The following is a 21,573-nucleotide window of genomic DNA, read 5'->3' as shown; positions in this document are numbered from 1 at the left end:
AAAGCCAACACATAACCAGTTATCTTTGTGACCTTAGAAACATAACTGGGTATTTTCTGATGCTCTCTTACAGGGGGATGATCAGAAGCAAACGCCGGCGCTGGAGCCTGTTAGCGCCATACTAGCGCTGGCGTTTGCTACTGCCCCATGATCAGAGTCCCCGAGCATGTGAAACAATGCGCTCGAGGGCTCTGAATGCAACTAGCATGCAAATGCATACAAAACAAGTCTAAACATATCCCCAATGATCAGCGACCAGCACGCCAAAGATTGGGTTGTTGGCTGTTGCAAACCCTAGACCAGCTCCGAGCTGGCATTAGGGTTTGCAGATCATTGGGGAGGAATGGTGAGCCCTGTCCAGAATGCATTTGCATTCTAGCAGGCCCCCATTCCCCACAACAAAGCAAACCTGGACCCCCCCCCAGCGACAGGGGACTGGATGTCCGGTGAACCTCCGGTCCCCATGACAATCCCCCCCCCCCCCAGGTTCAGGGAGGGCTGGAAATCCAGTGGGTCTCCAGCCCCCCCCCCCCTTACTCCCCTCAACATTTCCCAAACAGTCCCTGGTGGCCCAGTGGGCGACCAACCCCCCCCCCCCCTAGGTTCAGGGAGGACTGGAGATCCGGTGGGTCTCCAGTCCCCTTTTACCCCCCAGCAAAGGGTCCCTGGTGGTCCAGTGATCAATCCACTCTCCTCCCTACCCCCTACCCCCCACCCCTCTACCTTGTGGGTTGGAGGAGAGAGGGAGGTAGCCAGGATACGCAGGGCTGGGCGCCGCCATTTTGCAACATCGAAGGAAGAGGAGGGAGGCAGGCTACCTCCTTCCTCCAACCCACAAGGTAGGGGCGTAGGGAGGGAGGGTCAGATTGATCACTGGACCACCAGGTACCCTTTGCTGGGAGGTTAGGGGGGGCTGAAGATCCACCGGATTTCCAGTCCTCCCTGAACCTGGGGGGGGAATCGTTGGGGGGACTGGAGGTCCAACAGACCTCCAGCCCCCGTTGCTCGGGGCAGGGGTATTTGGGGCCTGGTGGTCCCATGGACCCTCCAGTCCCTGTGTTTGACAGGTTTGGGCTTTTGACAGCCCAGACCTGTCAAACAAGTGTGGGAGGATTGTGCTGAGCGCATGCTCAGGTACAATTCTCCTGCACTTCTACCCCATGATCAGAGATAATCGCATGCTTAAACTTGCATGCAATTATCTCTGATCATAGGTCTAATAACGCCCCGCACAGTTTCAGCGCTATTTTAGAGCGTTGTTTGGAACAGCGCGGGGCTTTTAATCATCTGCTTGTCAGTGAACAGTTTCCTTTGCCAGTTTTGCATTTGGGGGAGGGGGATGAAATCACTGGGAGATTGAGGGACAAACCCCAGCCCCCCAAATCCCTCCAGTGAAATGCTGCTCCCTTGCAGCTGTTTACAAAATCCTAAACTTGCTTGATAGCAAGTGTAATTCATAATGTCGATCTTTTAGAATGTAGACATTTAGTCCCATTCTGAAGTGGGGAATAAATGTCTATGAACTTGCAATGCCCTTGTCTCACCCAAAACACACTCAGACCATGCCCCCCTGCCATTTGCATACACTTGGGTTTAATACATGTATGGCTTTGTAGTATGGGGACTTAGATGTTTATGCAATATAAATGTTTAAGTGCCGTTCTATGCATCTTATCAAATGCGAATAGGCCTTGTAAAATGAAGGCCATAATGTATATTGATGACATCCGTGCCGAATCTATGCATATATGCCTACTTTAGACGTATAGGCATAGAGAGTGGATGCCCATATCTCTGACATATACATTTGATCTGGTTTTGTTTATATGGCTAGAGTGGGTGCATAATCAGCCCACCTCCAGAAAGCCCCTTCCATGCCCATTTTTTTGTGCATATGAAACTAAGCATACACCGGAGTGTGCTCTTAGTTTTATATCTGCGGCTCCACTGAAAATAAAATTTAAGCAGCATTTCGACCTCTATCAAAGTGCAGAATTTCTAAGCGCTGTTTGAATATTGACCTCAGCATTACTATTGTGGAATAATTAGCTTACAAGATTCATTTTAGTTTTATTATGTAAGCATTTAGACTAACAAAACTATCTACTTTCAAAGCAGACAGCAACTAATTTTCTTCTCCACCCAAGTCAAAAGATGTTGCTATTGCTCTACAAATGAAAAATCAAAAACTCATCCATACCACCTGTCAGTTTCCATTTGAATGCTTTCTAATTCTGCTTTTATTGTCTTTTCTTTACATGTTTCCCTTCAAGAAATAAAGATTTTAGACATAGGTAAGCATTTTGCATAAAGGAGATGTCTCATCTTCCTTTTTCACAGCCTCATGCATCCATTGGAATAAGGATTTGTGTAATCACTTTCGGGTTGTGATCATGCATGACTGAGTTAGAGAAGGGGCATATATAACTGTGTATTTAACTAAAATAGCTTTGTCAGTGACTTTGGTAATTTTTAAAGCAGCAGCACTTTGAAATGTGTTTTTGTTTTTAATGTAATTCAGTCAATAGTTACAACAATCAACCACATTAGTATACCTCTTTTTATTTCTCTAGTTTCTGATTAATTATTGAGCTAAAGTAAGTGCTTAAAGATTTGAAAGCTCCTTTTACTTACAATAAGATGGACAGTGGTACTCATGGCTAAGTACTTCATTCTAAAACACAGAAATCTATACACACACCAACTCGATGAATTCCTGTAATAAATTCAAGTGCAGCTATGTGGCTGGTCCAGTGACTTGGGCTGCACATTATATTGCGTAAAACCTGAATTAGATTCACATGCTGATCTTCTGATAGCTGAGAGCAATGTTCTTGTCCTCTCAGGGAGTGATGTCATTGCAGAATGGGGATACCTAGTGCCATTTAGCTGGAATCCAGAGGGAGCCATGGTTATTGGCTCTTAACCAAACACTGTTGCTGTAAAGTTGGTAGGATGATATCAAGAAATACAGAGGGAGAAATAGATTGTCGCAAGTAAAGACATGGCATTGTAGCTGAATAAAGGCTTGCTCAATGAGTTAAAAGTTAAAGGAAACATGATAAAACAGCTAGGATTTAAAAAAAAACTCCAATGGTGGTAGAGTGACTTCTTTAAAATATTTTATAAAGTATCAAAAAAGGGCAACTATACCACCCCATTTTAGACAGAACATAGAAATTGAAATTGAGACATGTCAAATTTGGGGAGTATTTTAGAAAATAGTTTTCTGATATACACTGCTTAGATGGGATAGGATCAACCATTTCCCAAATGTCAACAAGTAAAACATAATTGGAGGCAACTAGGCAATATTGTACCTTTAAGTTGATATTTCAGAACCTAGATATTTGAGTGTTGATGCATCAACATGTGTGTGTGCCATTTTGGAAACCTACATGTCTAAATGTTTCCAGTTAAGTTCAGAGTCTGCAATCATTTAATATAATCAGTTATGGTGGAAAAATCACTTAAAGATTAAGGAGACAACATTCCCTAATCTTGTAGAGTGCTGCCAAAAATGAGTACTTTTACAAAACCTGTATATATCTGGGAGCAGCTGTAAATCCCAACATTAATCACAGTGATCATGGATGTGCATTCCTCTTCTGAACTTGGGAATCCACGTGTATTTTTTCTCAACCTTTCTTCCACTCAAGCCATTTGCATGTATTGCAAATTTTACTATGTAAATCCTGGTTTTTTGAAATTGGGTTTTGAATGTTCATTTGATATGCATATCTTAATGTCCATATATATACATGTAAATTGCAAACATGACTTCTAAAATAAGGGCCATAGTGTCAAAGTTCACACTTTGAACCAGTATACTAAAATGTGTTACTGTGTTCGTAAGTGTTAACATAGATTAAAAGTTTTATTAGAGCACAGAATCTAGTTTATGTTCATTAAAAAAAAAAAAAAACCACAAATTTTTGGAGAGAGTGGGTGGAGTGTGCTTATTTTTGATGCATTGATTTTTTTTTCCTGCTCATTAAGTTCTCTAGCTCAATCATGAATCAGGGTTAAGATACTGAAACATTGACTTTTCATCCACAACTAGAAAACTTTGGGGTCCTTTTACTAAGGGTTGCCAAAAAATGGGCTGTGCTAGTATAGGCGCATGTTTTGGGTGTGCACAGATCCATTTTTCAGCGCGCCTGTAAAAAAGGCCTTTTTTAAAATTTTTGCTAAAAATGGACATGCGGCAAAATAAAAATTGGCACACAGCCATTTTGGGTCTGAGACCTTACCGCCACCCATTGACTTAGCAGTAAGGTCTTACGCGGTAACCGTGCAGTAATCATCTACATGTGTAGAATGACAATTACCGCCTGCTTTCTGCCATGCACAGGAAAATAAAAATTATTTTTTGGTGCACTTAGTGGATGCGTGTAAATAATAAAATTTCCGCCTGGGCCTATCTGGCAGAACATGCTTAATAGCTGTGTGTTTATTGACATAGACTGGTTCCCACTCCACAGAGATTTAAATGATTGGGGAGCCAACCGACACAGTATAATTCTTATATAATAGGAGTTATACCATCTCTATATACAAGCTATAGCAATCTGGCTCAGTGGTGAGGCATGTGTGGAACTGATTTCCAGTAGATTTGATAGACAAGGGCTGAATTCTGTTCTATTTTATTTAGGGATTTATAATCCACCTTTAAACCAATAGGTGCAAGGTACTGCACAAGATAATTCCTAATTGGAAGAAATTTACATGGGGCCCAGGAGAGAAGAAGGAATTATAGAACTTGATAAGCATATGGTCTTCATCTGTTACTATTTTGTTACTATTTTCTTTGTTTCTGTGTAAATATATTTTAGTAAACCTAATTAGAATATTCTTATAGTTTGAATATGGAGCCATTCATTCCAAAACTAGAGTTGTGTCAGCTTAGCAAGCCTCGCTTTTGGGTCCTTTTACTAAGGCATGGCAAAAAGTGACCTGCAGTAGTGTGGGCAGATGTTTTTGGCATGCACTGGGCCAGTTTTTACTGCGTCGGGGAGAAAAAGGGCTTTTTTTTCAATGGGCTAGGAAAAGGGCCTGCGGTAAAATTGAAGCCAGCGCACGCCTACTTACGGTCTGAGCCCATAACGCCACCCATTGATCTAGCAGTAAGAGCTTACATGCTACACACACAGTGACCAGTCAGCGTTCACCAACTGCCAATTAATGTTCGAAGCACCACACATGGTAGGAAATATTTTAAAAAAATAATTTGTCCTGACGCTATGGGCACGTGCCAAATCTGAAATTACCACCGGGAGGACACACTAGCCTGGCAGTAGTCTCATTTTGGCATGTGCTGTAAGCACGTAGAGCCTACAGTGCCTTTACAAAAGGGCCTCTATGTGCTACCACATCCGGGAGGCCTAAACCTACCTTCTCATCAAACATGTATGTTGTGTGATTTCTTTCCTACCCAGATATCCTTAAGAACATAGTAACATAGTAGATGACGGCAGAAAAAGACCTGCACGGTCCATCCAGTCTGCCCAACAAGATAAACTCATATGTGCTAGTTTTTTGTGTATACCTTACCTTGATTTGTACCTGTCTTTTTCAGGGCACAGACCGTATAAGTCCGCCCAGTACTATCCTCGCCTCCCAACCACCAGCCCCGCCTCCCACCACCGGCTCTGGCACAGACCGTATAAGTCTACCTTGCACTATCCCCGCCTCCCAACCACCAGCCCTGGCACAGACCGTATAAGTCTGCCCAGCACTAGCCCCACCTCTCAACCGTCTCTGCCACCCATTCAAGGCTAAGCTCCTGAGGATCCCTTCCTTCTGAACAGGATTCCTTTATGTTTATCCCACGCATGTTTGGATTCCGTTACCGTTTTGCACTCCACCACCTCCCGCGGGTCTTGCTGAGAACTCTGAGTACTTTTCTTACACATATGTAAAGGAAGAGTCTGCAAAACATATAGGCATGTGGTGGTAGAATATTACTCTTGTGCAATATGATAAGATCCTGAGTTTTCTTTTATCCCTAAATATTGAAAAGACTCAGATGCCCACGTCAAGAATCATCCTGCTAGTCTCAAACCTTACCCTGGTTATTCAGAGCTTCAGATTTCTCGAAGTTAATTTGAGCCCTTAGTGTTGGAGTAGCCTAGCAGTTAGAACTAAAGGCTTAAAACCAGGGAATCCTCTTTTTCTCGTTGATGCTCCTTGTGGCTTTGGTCAAGTTATTTCAACCTCCAATAGGTACATGGAGTGCAGCTGGGCATCAGATTTACTTTAGTTGCTAGGACTCTTGACATGTGTCCTTTGGTTTCTTGCAGATTGGGCTAGTTGTTCTCTGAGCTGGCTGTTTTTGAATTAGCCTTTCTAATTTTCTTTAGCTCACTGTCATCGTTTGCTCACCTCATCTGTAGTAGCACTCTGGCCCTATGGCTTCCTGACAGTTTCCATTTTTCCTTAGGAGAAACACACTTCTGAACCATCAGGCATCAGGTATGTCATAGCCCCCTCTATCACCTTTGTTGAGGGTCTTAAGCTTGTATATTATATGTGTCTTTGTTGAAAAATTCATTAAAATCAATTCATCTTCAAGACTGCATGTTCTGTAGTTAAAAGGTAGTTCCACGTTTCTTACTGTGCAGCTTACCACAAACTAGATGGTTACAATTAGCTTCACCAGTTTATTTCCTGTTGCTTGAGATGAAACACTGTTAATCTCTGGCTTGTATTACAATCTACCTGGCCTGTCAGCTCTTTCTGTGAGAAAAGGACAAAATGGATAGTTAACCTCCTGGTAGTTTGGCTGGTCTTTTGGCCCATTCCCCTTTTCTGCTTTGTCCCATAAACCTGAATTAAATTCTTAGCTGCCAGGCATTCCCGTTATATTCTGACCAAAACAAACAAACAAATACATAACTGTGTTAAGCTATTGTTGAAAAATAAATAACCTGAACAAAGTTGACCTAATCGCTTCTAGCGACAATTTCTCAGGCAAAACCAGTTAGGTCCAAGCTGTCAGATTGCAGTAGAGCCTGATCCTGAAACCTTTCTTTATTGTCTACACATTTCACAATGTGTAATTTGAAGATCTTATTAGCTTTGTCCAGGTTTTCGGTCCTGATATGTTCCAGAAAGGAAAATTTCTTGCTTCTATGCCAAGGTAGGAAAAGTACCTGAAAGGAAAGCAATGTCCAGTGAGCATTTTTTTGTAGGTTTGGACAACACACTGTATCTTCAGCTGCCATTGTAGTTTACTATGTAGGGGGAAATGCTGAAGATCCGTTGGGCTCCTGGGGATTCTATCACCAGTCACACTCTCCCAGGTGGCTCAGAACAACTATTCATACTCTCCCTTAGGGATAGAAGGGAGTGATGGCAGCAGTCAAACCTGCAGCTGTACAGCTTCCTTGTTCAATGATGCAGCTTACGTGATCTCTCCCAGAATTGGTGTATGGCTGACTCACCACTTTACTCTGTCTCTAGAGATGGGAAATTCCTACTGAAGAGGGTCAATTATAATACCATGCACCGGCCATGAGATCCAGGACTTGAGCTTCCCCCTTCACCCCTGTAGATTCGTCAGTATCATGAGTCTCACAAGTTGTTCCCATGAATAAGATCTCCAGGAATGAAAATACATAAAAGCATTTATTTATTCACACAAACTAAATAGAGAACATAGTAAAGCACAATGTACAAATAAAAACAAATATTCACATTGTGATAGGGATATTAAGTACTACTGGGCAGGTGATCCAACACATTCCTGGCACCACTAGGCGAGCCTGTTTCAAGCTGCACAGGATATTCTGGGGTCATTCTGCTGACACCAGGTCCAATCCAGGCTAAGCTCCTGTGTAAATCCAGCTCTTCTCCTGTGAATTTTCAATGTCATCATGCCTCTAGAATGGTCCAGCCTTCCCTTTTATGCTAGATTCACTTCTCAAAGCTGTTTATCATAGGTAAGACAGTACCAGGTGCATCTTTTAGTACAAGGCTGTTTCTTCACATTCTGAACTTTTTTTTCACAGTACTTTGTGTTTACTGGCAATGTGCTATACAAGCTAGCTAATAAATTTCTATTGTAAAAAAAGGCCAAACACTTTTTACCACAGATAAGGGTCAGTTCTCATCTGAAGGAGCAGCTTGACTTCAAGGGCTGAGCATTATTGTCTGCTTTGCGCTTAACTACTGTAAAGTAGAATTAAATATAGCAACCAAAATTATGGAGAAGCGTATAAGAACTTTCTAGCATTGTTGCCTTGAAGCCGCTATCTTGCCTGCATCAAAATAAATCTTTCTACTATACAGCGTGAAAATTATTGGTTATTCTTACATTGTAACATAGTAGATGATGGCAGATAAAGACCTGCACAATCCATCCAGTCTGCCTAATAAGATAAGCTCATAGCATGTGTTGCCATATAAAATATATATCCTTGTTCTTAATCTGTCCTTTCCAATTTCAGGGCCAGGCTGTAGAAGTCTGCCTGGCACTGGACTTACTCACCATCAATGTATCTCTACAGTCTATGAAACTTATTGTGGATTTATAAAATGTCAAGGAATGGTTACTGCCAGTTGAATGAAGCATGCATCCCCTTAATATCGGATTTCTGCTTTTAGGTTCAGAGAGAGAGAGTATACCTTTTAACTGTTTTAGATTATTGTGGAAGTTTGCTTTAAAATTCCTTCAGTACTGGAAATTTTTATGTTAATCAGTTCATATAGAAAAATGCCAATAATTCCTTATCTTGTGAGGAAAATGTGTTCAAATATTTATTTGCTGATCCATTATCATTCTTCTGTGAAGGAATAAAACCAGCTTAGGTCAGGATGGTAGAGAACACTATGCTGCATTTACATGTATTTTTCTGAGAGATGACAGTAAAACAATGTTGTTTCTTCTGGATGGATACCTTCATGGAAAGAGCGTGCATTTTAGATCACCAGATTCTCATTTAAGATGAATTAGTCTGTGTTTCAAATGGAATATAGTCTGGGATGATGATAGTAATGAAAGGAGGACTAGTGGTTTCCTATTTTAGTTAAGTGATAATTTTATTCCATGTTTCAGTACATAGGCTCATGTATAGTGTGATACTAGCTGAAAAAAACCCACTAGATAATTTTGTTCTAAATCTTTACTTATTAAGGGGTCCTTTTACAAAGTTGTGGTAAGCGCTAGTATGTGCTTACCGCAGCCTTAAAGGGCTTACCACAGGATGCACTCAGGCATCCTGGGTTAAGTCCCAAAAGTGTGTTTGCTACCCATGTGCTAAAAAATGCTTTCTTTTTGGGTTGAGAGAGCATGACTGGGGGCAGAAAGTGGGCTGTTTTGTGCTAATCAGTTAGCACATGTACATCATTATTCACTTATTACTGCAGGATTACCTTGTGAGCCCTTACTGCCTACAAAATGGGTGGCAGTAAGTACTTATTAATTGTTTTTAATGGCCATGTGCTAATGATGACATTGGTACATGGCCATTAATATTGAAAATAGAAAATCGGCCATTTTACTAAACGGCCTTAGCACACAGCTGTTTTCAAACATGGAAAACACTGGGGTTTCCTGTTCAAAAATATATGAAAATGTCCAAAATGAACAGCCATTTTCCAAGATAAAAGTCCAAATTATGAATTCCAAGAAACCAGGAGCAAGGATGTCTGTCAGAGAAGAGGGGCAGCCTAGTAGTCAGTGCAGTGGACTGTAATTCAGGGTTCCCAGGCTCAAATTCCTCTGCAACTCTGTTATTTTAAATAGTGAGCCCTCCAGAGACATGGAAATACCTACTATACCTGAATGAGCTCCATCTCGATAGCCTGTAGGCTTGCAGGTGTCTTTAACATTTAGGTGCAGTAGATATATCTGTTTCTAGAGGATTCACAATGGAAAGGTAAAAAAGAGTTGAAGTGGAATTTGAACCTGGGTACCCTGGTTTACAGTCTACTGCACTGAGCACTAGGTTACCCTTTAGACCTGCTTGCTGCTGTATTCAGAATGTCCATAATACCTGATGTCAGGGAGCCTAGTTTCCCTTTCTGATGTTACTTTCAGGGGTGAAGGAGGGAACCAAAACCACTGGGGGATTAAGGAAGGGTCATACCTTAATCCCTCCAGTGGTCAGTTAATCAGGTTATCTTTTTGTACCCTGGATGTGATTGAAACAGGTCTAACTTAGGACACCCCTCTTTTTTTTTTTACTTGTAAGTTCCTTTCCTTCGATTATCTCTGTTGGACTTCCTAAATTTGGGCCCTCCCCAGTCCTGCCCTAAACATGCCTCCAACATGCCCCCTTGCTAATTGGATGAACTACAGTGTATGATGTCCAAATTCTGCTTGTCAAAAATTGCGATTGGATATTTTTTGGCCATTTTGAGTCATTTCTGCTTTGAAAATGAGTGCCCATAGGCAGTCAATAACTAAATAATGAAGTTGGGATGCCACAAAATCTGTGATGTCCACGATTGCGGCAGATTTCAGGTTATTGAAAGTTGAATCAATCAGTACACTTGTCAAGTGATGAAATTGGCATTCAGTGGTCACCATGTTATAGAAATGTAATTAACATCACAGCTTGCCACAGAATTTTCAAATGTTCAATATGTACATACTCTTGTAGTACCAGACTGATGTTCTGTAGAGCCTATAATGTTCCTTTCTATTACAAGCAAAAAAGAGGCTGTAACAGACAATGCTTTCCATAAACTTAAGGTGGAAAGCCAGAATCTGAATGAAAATGAGAACATGAAAGTGCAAAAAGAAGTAAGCTTTTTATAGTAGAGAGAGAGAGAGAAAAGAACAAAAGAACCATAAGACAAAAGTTTGCAAACTTTATAGGGAACCTGTTATAAAATTACCATCGCTAAGCTGAAGAAAATTGAAACCTGCCATTATGTCCTGAACTGACGGCTATTTTATTTATTTATTTATTTATTACATTTGTACCCCGCTCTTTCCCGCATACAGCAGGTCCAGAGCAGCTTACATAGTAAAAGAAAGCATCTTACATGGTAAAGAATACAGTAAAAACAAGGAAAGAAAAGCTATCTAGAGTAGAGAGGTGTGGTAGCCATGTTAGTTCACTTTTAAAGGTAAAATTTAACTTACATAGACACCATATGAAAAATGCCAGTACTAATAAAGATGTCACGCCTGTGGGGCAGCACTTTACAAAACCAGAACACTGTACCAGTGACTTCATGGTAAGAATATTAAAAGGGAACTTTAAACAATATAGGAACGTAAGACCTTTGAAGTCAGAATGATTAAATATTTTGATACCCACCAGACAGGACTTAACAAAGATCTGGGTTTTCTAGCCCATTATAAACCATAAAATTGTACTGCTTTGAAAATTGTACCTCTTTGTCACCCTCCTGTCTCCATGCATATCTCACCTGTCCCTCTTCCTGTCTCTCACCTATCCACCCCCATCTTGTTAGACTGTCACTGGAATGCTTTGATGTTTCACTTATATATACTGTCATCTACCAACATTTGCTTATTTCCGATCTGACGAAGAAGGGCAACCTTCGAAAGCTAATCAAGAAATGTATTAAGTTATGTCCAATAAAAAAGGTATCATCTTATTTTCTTTTCCATGTTTTGTTTTATTTCTATTGAAAAGCTATCTGGAAAGCTCAACATTTAAGTCAGATCATCTTGAAAAAATGCACTTGCCAAAACCATTTGGGCAACTGATGGCTGAAGAATGCTAGATACTGAGTATTTTGGAACAGATCTCTATATCTTAAAAAATGGAGGGGGAGGAGAAGGTTGTTTGGAATTGAAGAGTTTGCTAATAGGACATTGTAACACACTGAGCACTATCGGGTTCGAAACAGAAAAGCGTCTAAAAAGCGGCATAAGGCAGTGTTTGGACGTTTTTCTCACAAACACGTCCAAATCAGTATTTTCGAAGCCCATTTCTAGACGTTTTTCTATGAAGTCAGTCAGAAGTAAGTCCAGATCTCAAGGGGGCGTGTTCAGGCGGGGACATAATGGAACAAAACAAAAACATCCGGGACTAAAGCTAAGACATTTTGAGCTAGAACTGTTTTTAGAACGAATAATGCAAAAAAAGGTGCCCTGTGGATGACCACTGGAGGGAATCAGGAATCACTTCCCCTTATTGCCCTAGTGGTCACTAACCCCCTCCCACCCCCAAAACTGTGATGAAAAACATAACTTGCCAGCCTTAGATGTTATACTCAGCTCCATTAGAACAGCATACAGGTCCCTGGAGTAGTCTAGTGTTGGTTGCATTGCACTGCAGACAGGTGGACCCAGGCTCCTACCTCCTCCTACCTGTTACACTTGTTGAGGAAACTGTAAGCCCTCTAAAACTCACCAGAAACCCACTGTACCCACATATAGGTGCCCCCTTCACCTGTAAGGGCTATGGTAGTGCTGTACAGTTGGGAGTAGAGTGTTTTCGGGGCTCAGCACACAAAGTAAGGAAGCAATGGTCAGATGTGTACCTGGGAGCTTTTTATGAAGTCCATTGCAGTGCCCTGTAGGGTGCCCTATTGCTTTCATGGGATGCCAGGGGGATCAGTCTACTAAAAATGCTGGCTCCTCCTACATCCCAGTGGCTTGATTTTGTGCGTTTTATACTTGGACATTTTTGTTTTCGAAAACGGACCAAAAAACAAAACGTCCAAATCACAAAGAGAGGCATAATCAAACAGGGTGCCCCGGGAAGGGGCGGGGAAACCCGTATTATTAAAACAAGATGGGCGTCCATCTTTCATTTCGATAATACTGCCGGGGACGCCCAAATCTCAACATTTAGTTCGACCTTAGAGATGGTCGTCCCCAGTTTTCGGCGATAATAGTAACCGAGGACGCCCATCTCAGAAACGACCAAATCCAAGCCCTTTGGTCGTGGGAGGAGCCAGCATTCGTAGTGCACTGGTCCCCCTGACATGCCAGGACACCACTCGGGCACCCTAGGGGGCACTGCAGTGGACTTCAAAAATTGCTCCCAGGTGCATAGCTCCCTGAGCCCCCCAAACCCCCCCAAAAACTCACTCCCCACAACTGTACACCGCTACCATAGCCCTAAGGAGTGAAGGGGGGGCACCTACATGTGGGTACAGTGGGTTTCTGGTGGGTTTTGAAGGGCTCACATTTACCACCAGAAGTGTAACAGGTAGGGGAGGAACGGGCCTGGGTCCGCCTGCCTGAATTGCACTGCACCCACTAAAACTGCTCTAGGGACCTGCATACTGCTGTCATGGAGCTGGGTATGACATTTTAGGCTAGCCAAAAAGAATTTTTTAGCTTTTTTTTTTTTTAGGGTGGGAGGGGGTTGGTGACCACTGCGGGAGTAAGGGGAGGTCATCCCTGATTCTCTCCAGTGGTCATCTGGTCAGTTCGGGCACCTTTTTGAGGCTTGGTCGCAAGAAAAATTGGACCAAGTAAAGTCGACGAAGTGCTTCTCAGGGACGCCCTTCTTTTTTCCATTATCGGCCGAGGACGCCCATGTGTTAAGCACACCCCAGTCCCGCCTTCGCTATGCTGCCGACATGCCGCCGGGAACTTTTGTCATCCCAGCAACGGAAAGCAGTTGAGGGCACCCAAAATCAGCTTTCGATTATGCCGATTTGGGCGACCCTGAGAGAAGGACGCCCATCTCCCGATTTGTGACGGAGGATGGGCGTCCTTCTCTTTCAAAAATAAGCCTGAAAATGTTGTTCACAACTATATTTTAGAAAACAAAAGATACACGTTTTTCTCTTTCGAAAATTACCTTCTTTCCTATTTGGAGTTTGGATGTTTTTTTGAAAATGTCCAAAGTTGGAACTTAGATGTCATATCGAAAATGCCCCTCTACGTCATAGGGTTTGATTGAACACTAGAGGGTGCTCAGAACAAATAGCAGAGCCATTGTTAAGTGAGCTTGCTCAGAGGGAGCTCCAGAGCACATAGCAGATCTTTGGAGGAAACGAAGCTCCGAGAGACAAGCGTTCTAAGACCTGCAGTAACAGAGCAGCAAGGGGGCTCAGCGCACAGATGGAGACAAATAATCAGTAGACTAGATTATTGTACATTTCTGTTCATGGAAACTAACCACATTTCACTGAAGCATTCTGGCTAAGGCTACGGCAGCGGCTAAGAAAGCAAATAGAATGATAGGTATTATTAGGAAAGGAATGGAAAACAAAAATGAGGACGTTATAATGCCTTTGTATTGCTCCAGTTGTACAACTGCACCTCGAATATTATGTTCAATTCTGCTCGCTGCATCTCAAAAAAAGATATAGTGGAATTAGGAAAGATACAGAGAAGTGCAACGAAAATGAGAAAGTGGATGGGATGACTGCCCTATGAGGAAAAGATAAAGCATCTAGGCCTCTTCAGCTTGAAGAAAAGACAGCTGAGGAGAGATATGATAGAGGTCTATAAAATAATGAGTAGAGTAGAATGGGTAGATGTGAATCGATTGTTTACTCTGCCCAAAAATACTAGGACTAGGGAGCATGCAATGAAGCTACAAAATATTAAATTTAAAATGAATTGGAGAAAATTTTTCTTCACTCAACTTGTAATTAAACTCTGGAATTTGTTGCCAGAGAATGTAGTAAAAGCAGTTAGCTTAGCGGTTTTTTAAAAAGGTTTGTATGGCTTCCTAAAGGAAAAGTTCATAGATCATTATTAAAATGGACTTGGGGAAAATCTACTGCTTATTTCTAGGATAAGCAGCATAAAATCTATTGTACTTTGGGACCTTGCCAGGTACTCGCTCTGTCCCAGTATGGCAATACTTATGAATAACATTGGCTCCCTTTCAATGGCCACATTAGATTTTATATTTATTTATATTCCACCTAAATATTAGGCGGATCACAATAAAACATCTATAAAAAGGTTACACATACTCAACAGTAAAATCCAACACAAATCAAAAAGTTAACTGAAAAGCTGTCCCATACTATATAGCACGACTTAAGTTGTGCTCGGAAATCCAGTCATATTCTGGATTTGCGTGCAACTTAGGGGGTCTTTTACTAAGGTGTGCTAGCATTTTTAGCTTGTACTAAAAATCAGCTGCATTAAAACGCTTAGACACCCATTATATTCCTGTGGGCATTTCAGCATTTAGTGCCAGCTGATTTTTAGCATGATGTGAAAGCGCTAGCGCACCTTAGTAAAAGACCCCTTTAATTAGTTAAGCCAGTAAGTGCTAATTGCCACTTAATCAATTATTGACACTAATTGGCATTAATTAGAATTTACATGCAAAACTGTCTAAGCATATTCTATAATGTGATGCGCATCAATTCTAAGTCACGTGGAGGGGCATTTTCGAAAGAAATATCTAAGTTTGGATTTGGACGTCTTTGTAAAACGTCCAAATCTGGAGGCAGGGAAAAGCTCATTTTCGAAAAAAGATGGACATCCATCTTTTGTTTCGAAAATACCAAGGACATCCTTGGATTTGGACGTCCCTAGATTTGGACATCTGTGATTTTAGGCGATTTTTGAAACCAAAGATGTCCATATCTAAAACGTCCAAATGCAAGCCATTTGGACGTGGGAGGAGCCAGCATTTGTAGTGCACTGGTCCACTTGACATGCCAGGACACCCTAGGGGGCACTGCAGTGTACGTCATAAATTGCTCCCAGGAACATAGCTTCCTTACCTTGTGTGCTGAGCCCCCCCACCCCCCCCCCCAAAACCCACTACCCAAAACTGTACACCACTACCATAGCCCTTATGGGTGAAGGGGGGGGGAACCTATATGTGGGTACAGAGGGTTTGTGATGGGTTTTGGAGGGCTCGCTGTTTACTCAACAAATGTAACAGGTAGGGGGGGTATGGGCCTGGGACCACCTGTCTGCAGTGCACTGCACCCACTAAAACTGCTCCAGGGACCTGCATGCGCTTTCATGGACCTGAGTATGACATCTGAGGCTGGCACGTAATATTTTTAATGATGTTTTTTGAGGGTGGAAGGGGGTTAGTGACCACTGGGGGAGTAACAGGAGGTCATCTCCGATTCCCTCCAGTGGTCATCTGGTCATTTCGGGCACCTTTTTGTGCCTTATTCGTAATAAAAACACGTCCATGTGAAAACATACACGTTTTTGTTTAGGACGTCTCTGCCTTTTTCCATTATGGCTCAAAGACATCCAAGTCTTAGGCACACCCAAGTCCCGTGTTCACCACGCTGCCGATATGCCCCCTTGAGATTTGGACGTCCTTGCGATGGACTTTCGCTAGAGACGTCCAAAATCGGGTTTCAATTATACCGATTTGGACGTCTCTGAGAGATGGACGTCCAAGTACTGATTTATGTCAAAAGATGCATGTCCATCTCTTTTGAAAATGAGCCTGATAGTTGAAAAGGAGGCGTGGCCATGGGTGGGTGATGGGTGTTTCTAAAATCTGTGCACATGATTATAGAATAATAATTTAGGTGCGTAACTGACAATGACTAAATTTAGTCGCACAGGCGAGTGACTGGCATATTCTATAAACCACGTGGAAATGTAGGTTTATTCTATAAAGTATACCTAAAATTATGTGCACTTTATAGAATACACCTAGGCGTATTTCATTTTGGAAATGATTTTTTTTAAGTGTGATGTCATATTTTATGAATGTGTTTACTGTAAGCCACTTTGTTAAAAGTGGGATTTAAATACAAAAAGTAAAATAAAGATATATAGAATCTAGTCCTATACCTGTACACTCCCATTACACTTGAGGGTATGCTAACAGAAACAAATAGGTCTTCAACAGACTCTTAATTTGGGTCACATTCATGACCCAGATTTAAGCAGGCTGATACTAACTGTTTGCACTTTTTATACATGTCAGCCTCTTTAGTTACTTGTTTTGCTGGTTTCTTACCAGCCTTTTCAGATGCTGTATTCTAATCCAGTCATCGTGCCTCCTTCTCAGACCAAATTTAGACTAGACTTCATTCACATCCCTGCTTCGCAGTGGTGGCTCCTATTCTCTATAATTGCTTTCCTCTGGTATTGTACATGGAGAGCTCTTACCAAAAATTCAACATTAGAGTAAAAAAGTGGATATTTGGATTTCTTTCCCCACTCCTCTATTTGGAGCTAGCAAGCAGCTCAGTTATCCCCCTCCCCTCATTTTTATGTTCTGTTTAATTATTAGCATTGTTTGTTTTGTGTTTTGCTATTCATTCATCTTCCCCCACCCCCTTTTGTGTGCTAATCGGTTTATTGGTTATTTTGTGGTTGCACTTTTTTATGTGTTAATAGATCTCTGTGCAGTATCATGCTTGGGGTTTGTACTCCTCCTTGCTGATTCTCTGGATTTTGAATGGGGATATATTAAATACCAAAAATAATTAAGTACCTACTGCCTTTTAGTAGACTGCTGGTGAACAGAAAACAAAGCCAGACTGTTTGCATAGAAAGAGAGAACCAGAAAAGCAGATGTGACTGGCTACTACCCAGCAAGGAGGCCAGGTTGAGGAGAGAAAACCTCTAAGGGAAAACTTGAGGTTTAGTTGTCAGAACTTGTAAAACAGGTATAGTTTAGAGTTTAAGGAATTCAGTAGCTGCCGGTGTTTGCAGTAGGAATAAATGAGCAGTTTATTTTGCTGTTTGAGGTGTTCGAAAGTTATGAGAGAGCCGAGCATTGCTGACCAGGGAGCCCAGGTGACGTAATCTCCTAATTGGAAATGTTGTTTGGCTTGGGGCTTCATAAAACAGAAAAGGGTTTTAATTATTGTGACTGCATTTTGCGTTAAGCTAGTTAGAGTTGGGAAAAAAGCACATAAGCTAAAGGAACGAATCCTTATGGGAAATGTGCTATAGAAGATTATTATAAGTTTATTGTAGAAGCTATAAGTTTAAACCTATCAGTTATAATTTTGAAGAATTAGTGCCTAAAGCTAAAGGTTTGCATTTTAAAGCTACAGGCTACAGTTTAGACCAGAAAAGGTCTGCTTAAATTTTATAGTTTGAGCAAATCACTTTGAATAAAGCTGTGCAAGTAAGTCGCTGTCTGATAACTGTGCAATTATTAGTAAGATTTTTTCCTTAAAACTGTAAATAAAGCTTGTAAGTAGTTCACTAGTATCCTGTTCAATCATAATAAGAGATTTTAGGGTCCCTTTTACTAAGCTGCGGCAAAAGGGGGCCGGCGCTGGTGTTGGCACATGTTTTACACATGCACTGAGGCCCCCTTTCATCACAGCTGGTAAACGAGAAGTCTTGTCTTCCTACAGAAAATGGCCAGGCAGCAAGTAAAGCACTTGCCAAGCAGCCATTTTGGGAGGGGGGGAGCCCTTACCAGCATCTATTGAGGTAGTGGTAAGGGCGCCCGCATTAACATGGCGTTAACTGGGCAGCAAGCGGCACTGCTAGATTACTGCCGGTTACGCTCCAGGGTGGGAAGTACCACCGGGCTGCTGCACTAGCCCGACAGTATTTCCTGTACAGCGAGCAGTAAGCCCGCGTTGAGCTTACTGCTGCTTAGTAAAAGGAACCCATACTGCTGAGATCCTATCCCAGAGCTCTGAGGTAGATTGCTCTGTTATCACAATATGATCATTTGGAGATTATGAACTGTGAGCCAGCCAGGCAATGGTGGAAATGGTATAGAATAATTGCCTTTGTCATTGACAATGCAACACATATGAACCAAACCCAGGGTCAAAGCCTGATAGTATTTTTTTTTCTCAAGGCAGTGTACATTCTATTCTATCTATATTTTGTATACCTCCCACATTCCACACAGGATTTGTAGTGATTAATAATCAGATAAGGTTTTCTACTTCTGAGGGATGTATAATCAAGATCAAATTCATAAGTAATCATATTAATTTTCAAACAAATATGTTTTCAAGGCCTTTCTAAAACATAGGTAGGATGGAATTTGTCTTAGTTCATGAGGTAAAGCATTTCAAATTCTTGCATCTTGAAATGGGAACAAATAATCATAAACCAAACTTTAAGTAGACATTCCTAAGTGAAAGGTATCCTATTTGTAAAGTTTGCAGAATCATGCCTATAAGGAGGGGTAGCAAGTAATTCAATAACTGCCACTGAATTTTGGCTTTAAAATGATTTTAAAACTAGGGGCCTCCTTTACTAAACTACGCTAAAAGGGGCCTTGTGAGTTCTTGCTGCGCACAGAGTCCCCTTTTACCGCAGCAGGTAAAAAGATGGAAAAAAGAAATGGTCATGCAGTAAGTTTGCACTTGGCACTCAGCCATTTCAGGGGGAGCACTTCAACTTCAAAACTTTTTGTCTTTTTTTTTTTTTTTTAGAGTATGTCCTTCGCAATGCCTCCATCCCTGCGACGGCAGTTGAGGACGTCCAAAATGTGGATGTTTCTATGAGAAGGACATCCATGCCTTTGCTATGCCTCTGACACCCTCTTTATTTATTTATTTATTTATTTGGATTTTGGATCACAAGTAGCAGCAGTGGGATTTGAACCGGCCACCTCTGGATTGCAAGACCAGTGCTCTAACCATTAGGCCACTCCTCCACTCTACTCCCTTGAAATTTGGCCATCCCTGTTGGGGGGGGGGGCAGTATGCAGGTCCCTGGGGGGGGAGGTATCTGTGTGTCAGCGGAGGCATAACGAAGGTGTGGAAGTTCTTCTTTCAAACATATTGGACGTCCTCAACTGCCCCCCAAAGCGACGGCCAAATTTCAAGGGAGTGGAGTAGAGTGGAGGAGTGGCAGAGTGGCCTAGTGGTTAGAACACTGGTCTTACAATCAGAGGTGGCTGGTTCATCCATATAGGCACTCCCTAGAAGTTCCCTTTTTGTAATTAACATGAAAGCCCAGCGAAGAATATTTTAGGGAAGATACCTGTTGCCATTCTTGTTTTGCATGGCACATAATCCAATGATTAATTTTATTAATTCATTAAGTACATAAGTATTGCCATACTGGGACAGACCGAAGGTCCATCAAACCCAGCATCCTGTTTCCAACAGTGGTCAATCCAGGTTAAAAGTACCTGGCAAGATCCCGCAAAAATACAATACATTTTATGCGGCTTTTCCTAGAAATAAGCTGTGGATTTTCTCCAAGTCCATTGGGCTATGAATTTACTTTAATCCTAAAGATGGTAACTTACCAGAGAGAACATCATCTTTCCTGTTTGTAGATGACTTGAAGATGTATAGTTCAAGTGACAGCAATTAGTATAACAACTCTATAGTGAAAAGCTTCTCAGTTTACATCAGAATGATTTTTGGCCTGGATAAGTTTGCTGAGGCAACCTTCCTTAGAGGAAAATTAAGAAAAATGGAAAACATCTCTCTGACTAATGACTGACATAAAGGAGCAGGAAGGTGTACATAAATACCTAGGAGTAGAGAGCCACAATTCAGCATAAATCACTGATGCAAAAGATCAGAAAAGTATATTACAGGAAATTAAAATTGATATTGAAAAGTGCATTAACCTCATGGAATAAGATCCATTAGTTGGCAATTCCCATACTCTCATACAGCTTTTGAAATGTAAATTGGTCTATTAAATTTCAAATCTTCTTATTGAAATATAAAGAATAACAGAAAATATATGTATAATAACAACAAGAAATTAGAGCTACAGAAATTGATGCTACTAGTACATAAGTACATAAGTAATGCCACACTGGAAAAGAACAAGGGTCCATCGAGCCCAGCATCCTGTCCACGACAGCGGCCAATCCAGGCCAAGGGCACCTGGCAAGCTTCCCAAACATACAAACATTCTATACATGTTATTCCTGGAATTGTGGATTTTTCCCAAGTGCATTTAGTAGTGGTTTATGGACTTGTCCTTTAGGAAACCATCTGACCCCTTTTTAAACTCTGCTACTGATATCATATTATAACTATAATGTGATTAAGTACATATGATAGAAAACTGGCTGTGTAAACAAACTCCTCCATTCTCACAAGGAGGGGCATAATCGAAAGGAGCGCCCAAGTTTTCCTGAGCATGTCCTCGCAGGATGTCCCGGCAAAGGGGTGGAGAAACCCGTATTATCAAAACAAGATGGGCGTCCATCTTTCATTTCAATAATACGATCGGGGACGCCCAAATCTTGACATTTAGGTCGTCCCTAGAGATGGTCATCCTTAGACTTGGTCGTTTCTGATTATCGACGATAATGGAAACTAAGGACACCCATCTCAGAAATGACCAAATGCAAGCCCTTTGGTTGTGGGAGGAGCCAGCATTCGTAGTGCACTGGTCCCCCTGACATGCCAGGACAACAACCGGGCACCCTAGGGGGCACTGCAGTGGACTTCACAAATTGCTCCCAGGTACATAGCTCCCTTACCTTGTGTGCTGAGCCCCACAACACCCACTACCCACAACTGTACACCACTACCATAGCCCTTACGAGTGAAGGGGGGCACCTAGATGTGGGTATAGTGGGTTTGTGGTGGGTTTTGGAAGGCTCACATTTACCACCACAAGTGTAACAGGTGGGGGGGGTGGGCATGGGTCCGCAGCCTGAAGTGCACTGCACCCACTAAAACTGCTCTAGGGACCTGCATACTGCTGCAATGGACCTGAGTATGACATTTGAGGCTGGCAAAAAATATTTTTAAAGTTCTTTTTTGAGGGTGGAAGGG

At 41.7% G+C, this 21,573-nt stretch overlaps 1 protein-coding gene across 3 annotated transcripts in view; it reads left to right on the top strand.

Moving 5' to 3' along the window:
* TENM3 (teneurin transmembrane protein 3) overlaps window positions 1-21,573 on the top strand; it is a 582,976-nt gene that overhangs the window by 500,165 nt on the left and 61,238 nt on the right. For 2 of the 3 annotated variants that reach the window (XM_030191518.1, XM_030191519.1), the window contains exon 19: window positions 2,274-2,294. The exons of the other annotated variant lie outside the window; for it this stretch is intronic. In XM_030191518.1, the coding sequence (XP_030047378.1) occupies window positions 2,274-2,294 (21 nt within the window). The remainder of the gene's footprint in view (window positions 1-2,273; window positions 2,295-21,573) is intronic. 3 annotated transcript variants of the gene reach the window in all.

Source organism: Microcaecilia unicolor, chromosome 2 (genome assembly GCF_901765095.1).
Source record: "Microcaecilia unicolor chromosome 2, aMicUni1.1, whole genome shotgun sequence".
Classification (NCBI taxonomy): Eukaryota; Metazoa; Chordata; class Amphibia; order Gymnophiona; family Siphonopidae; genus Microcaecilia; species Microcaecilia unicolor.
Note: the sequence above shows the minus strand (reverse complement) of the source record. Positions and strands in the feature narration are given on the sequence as shown.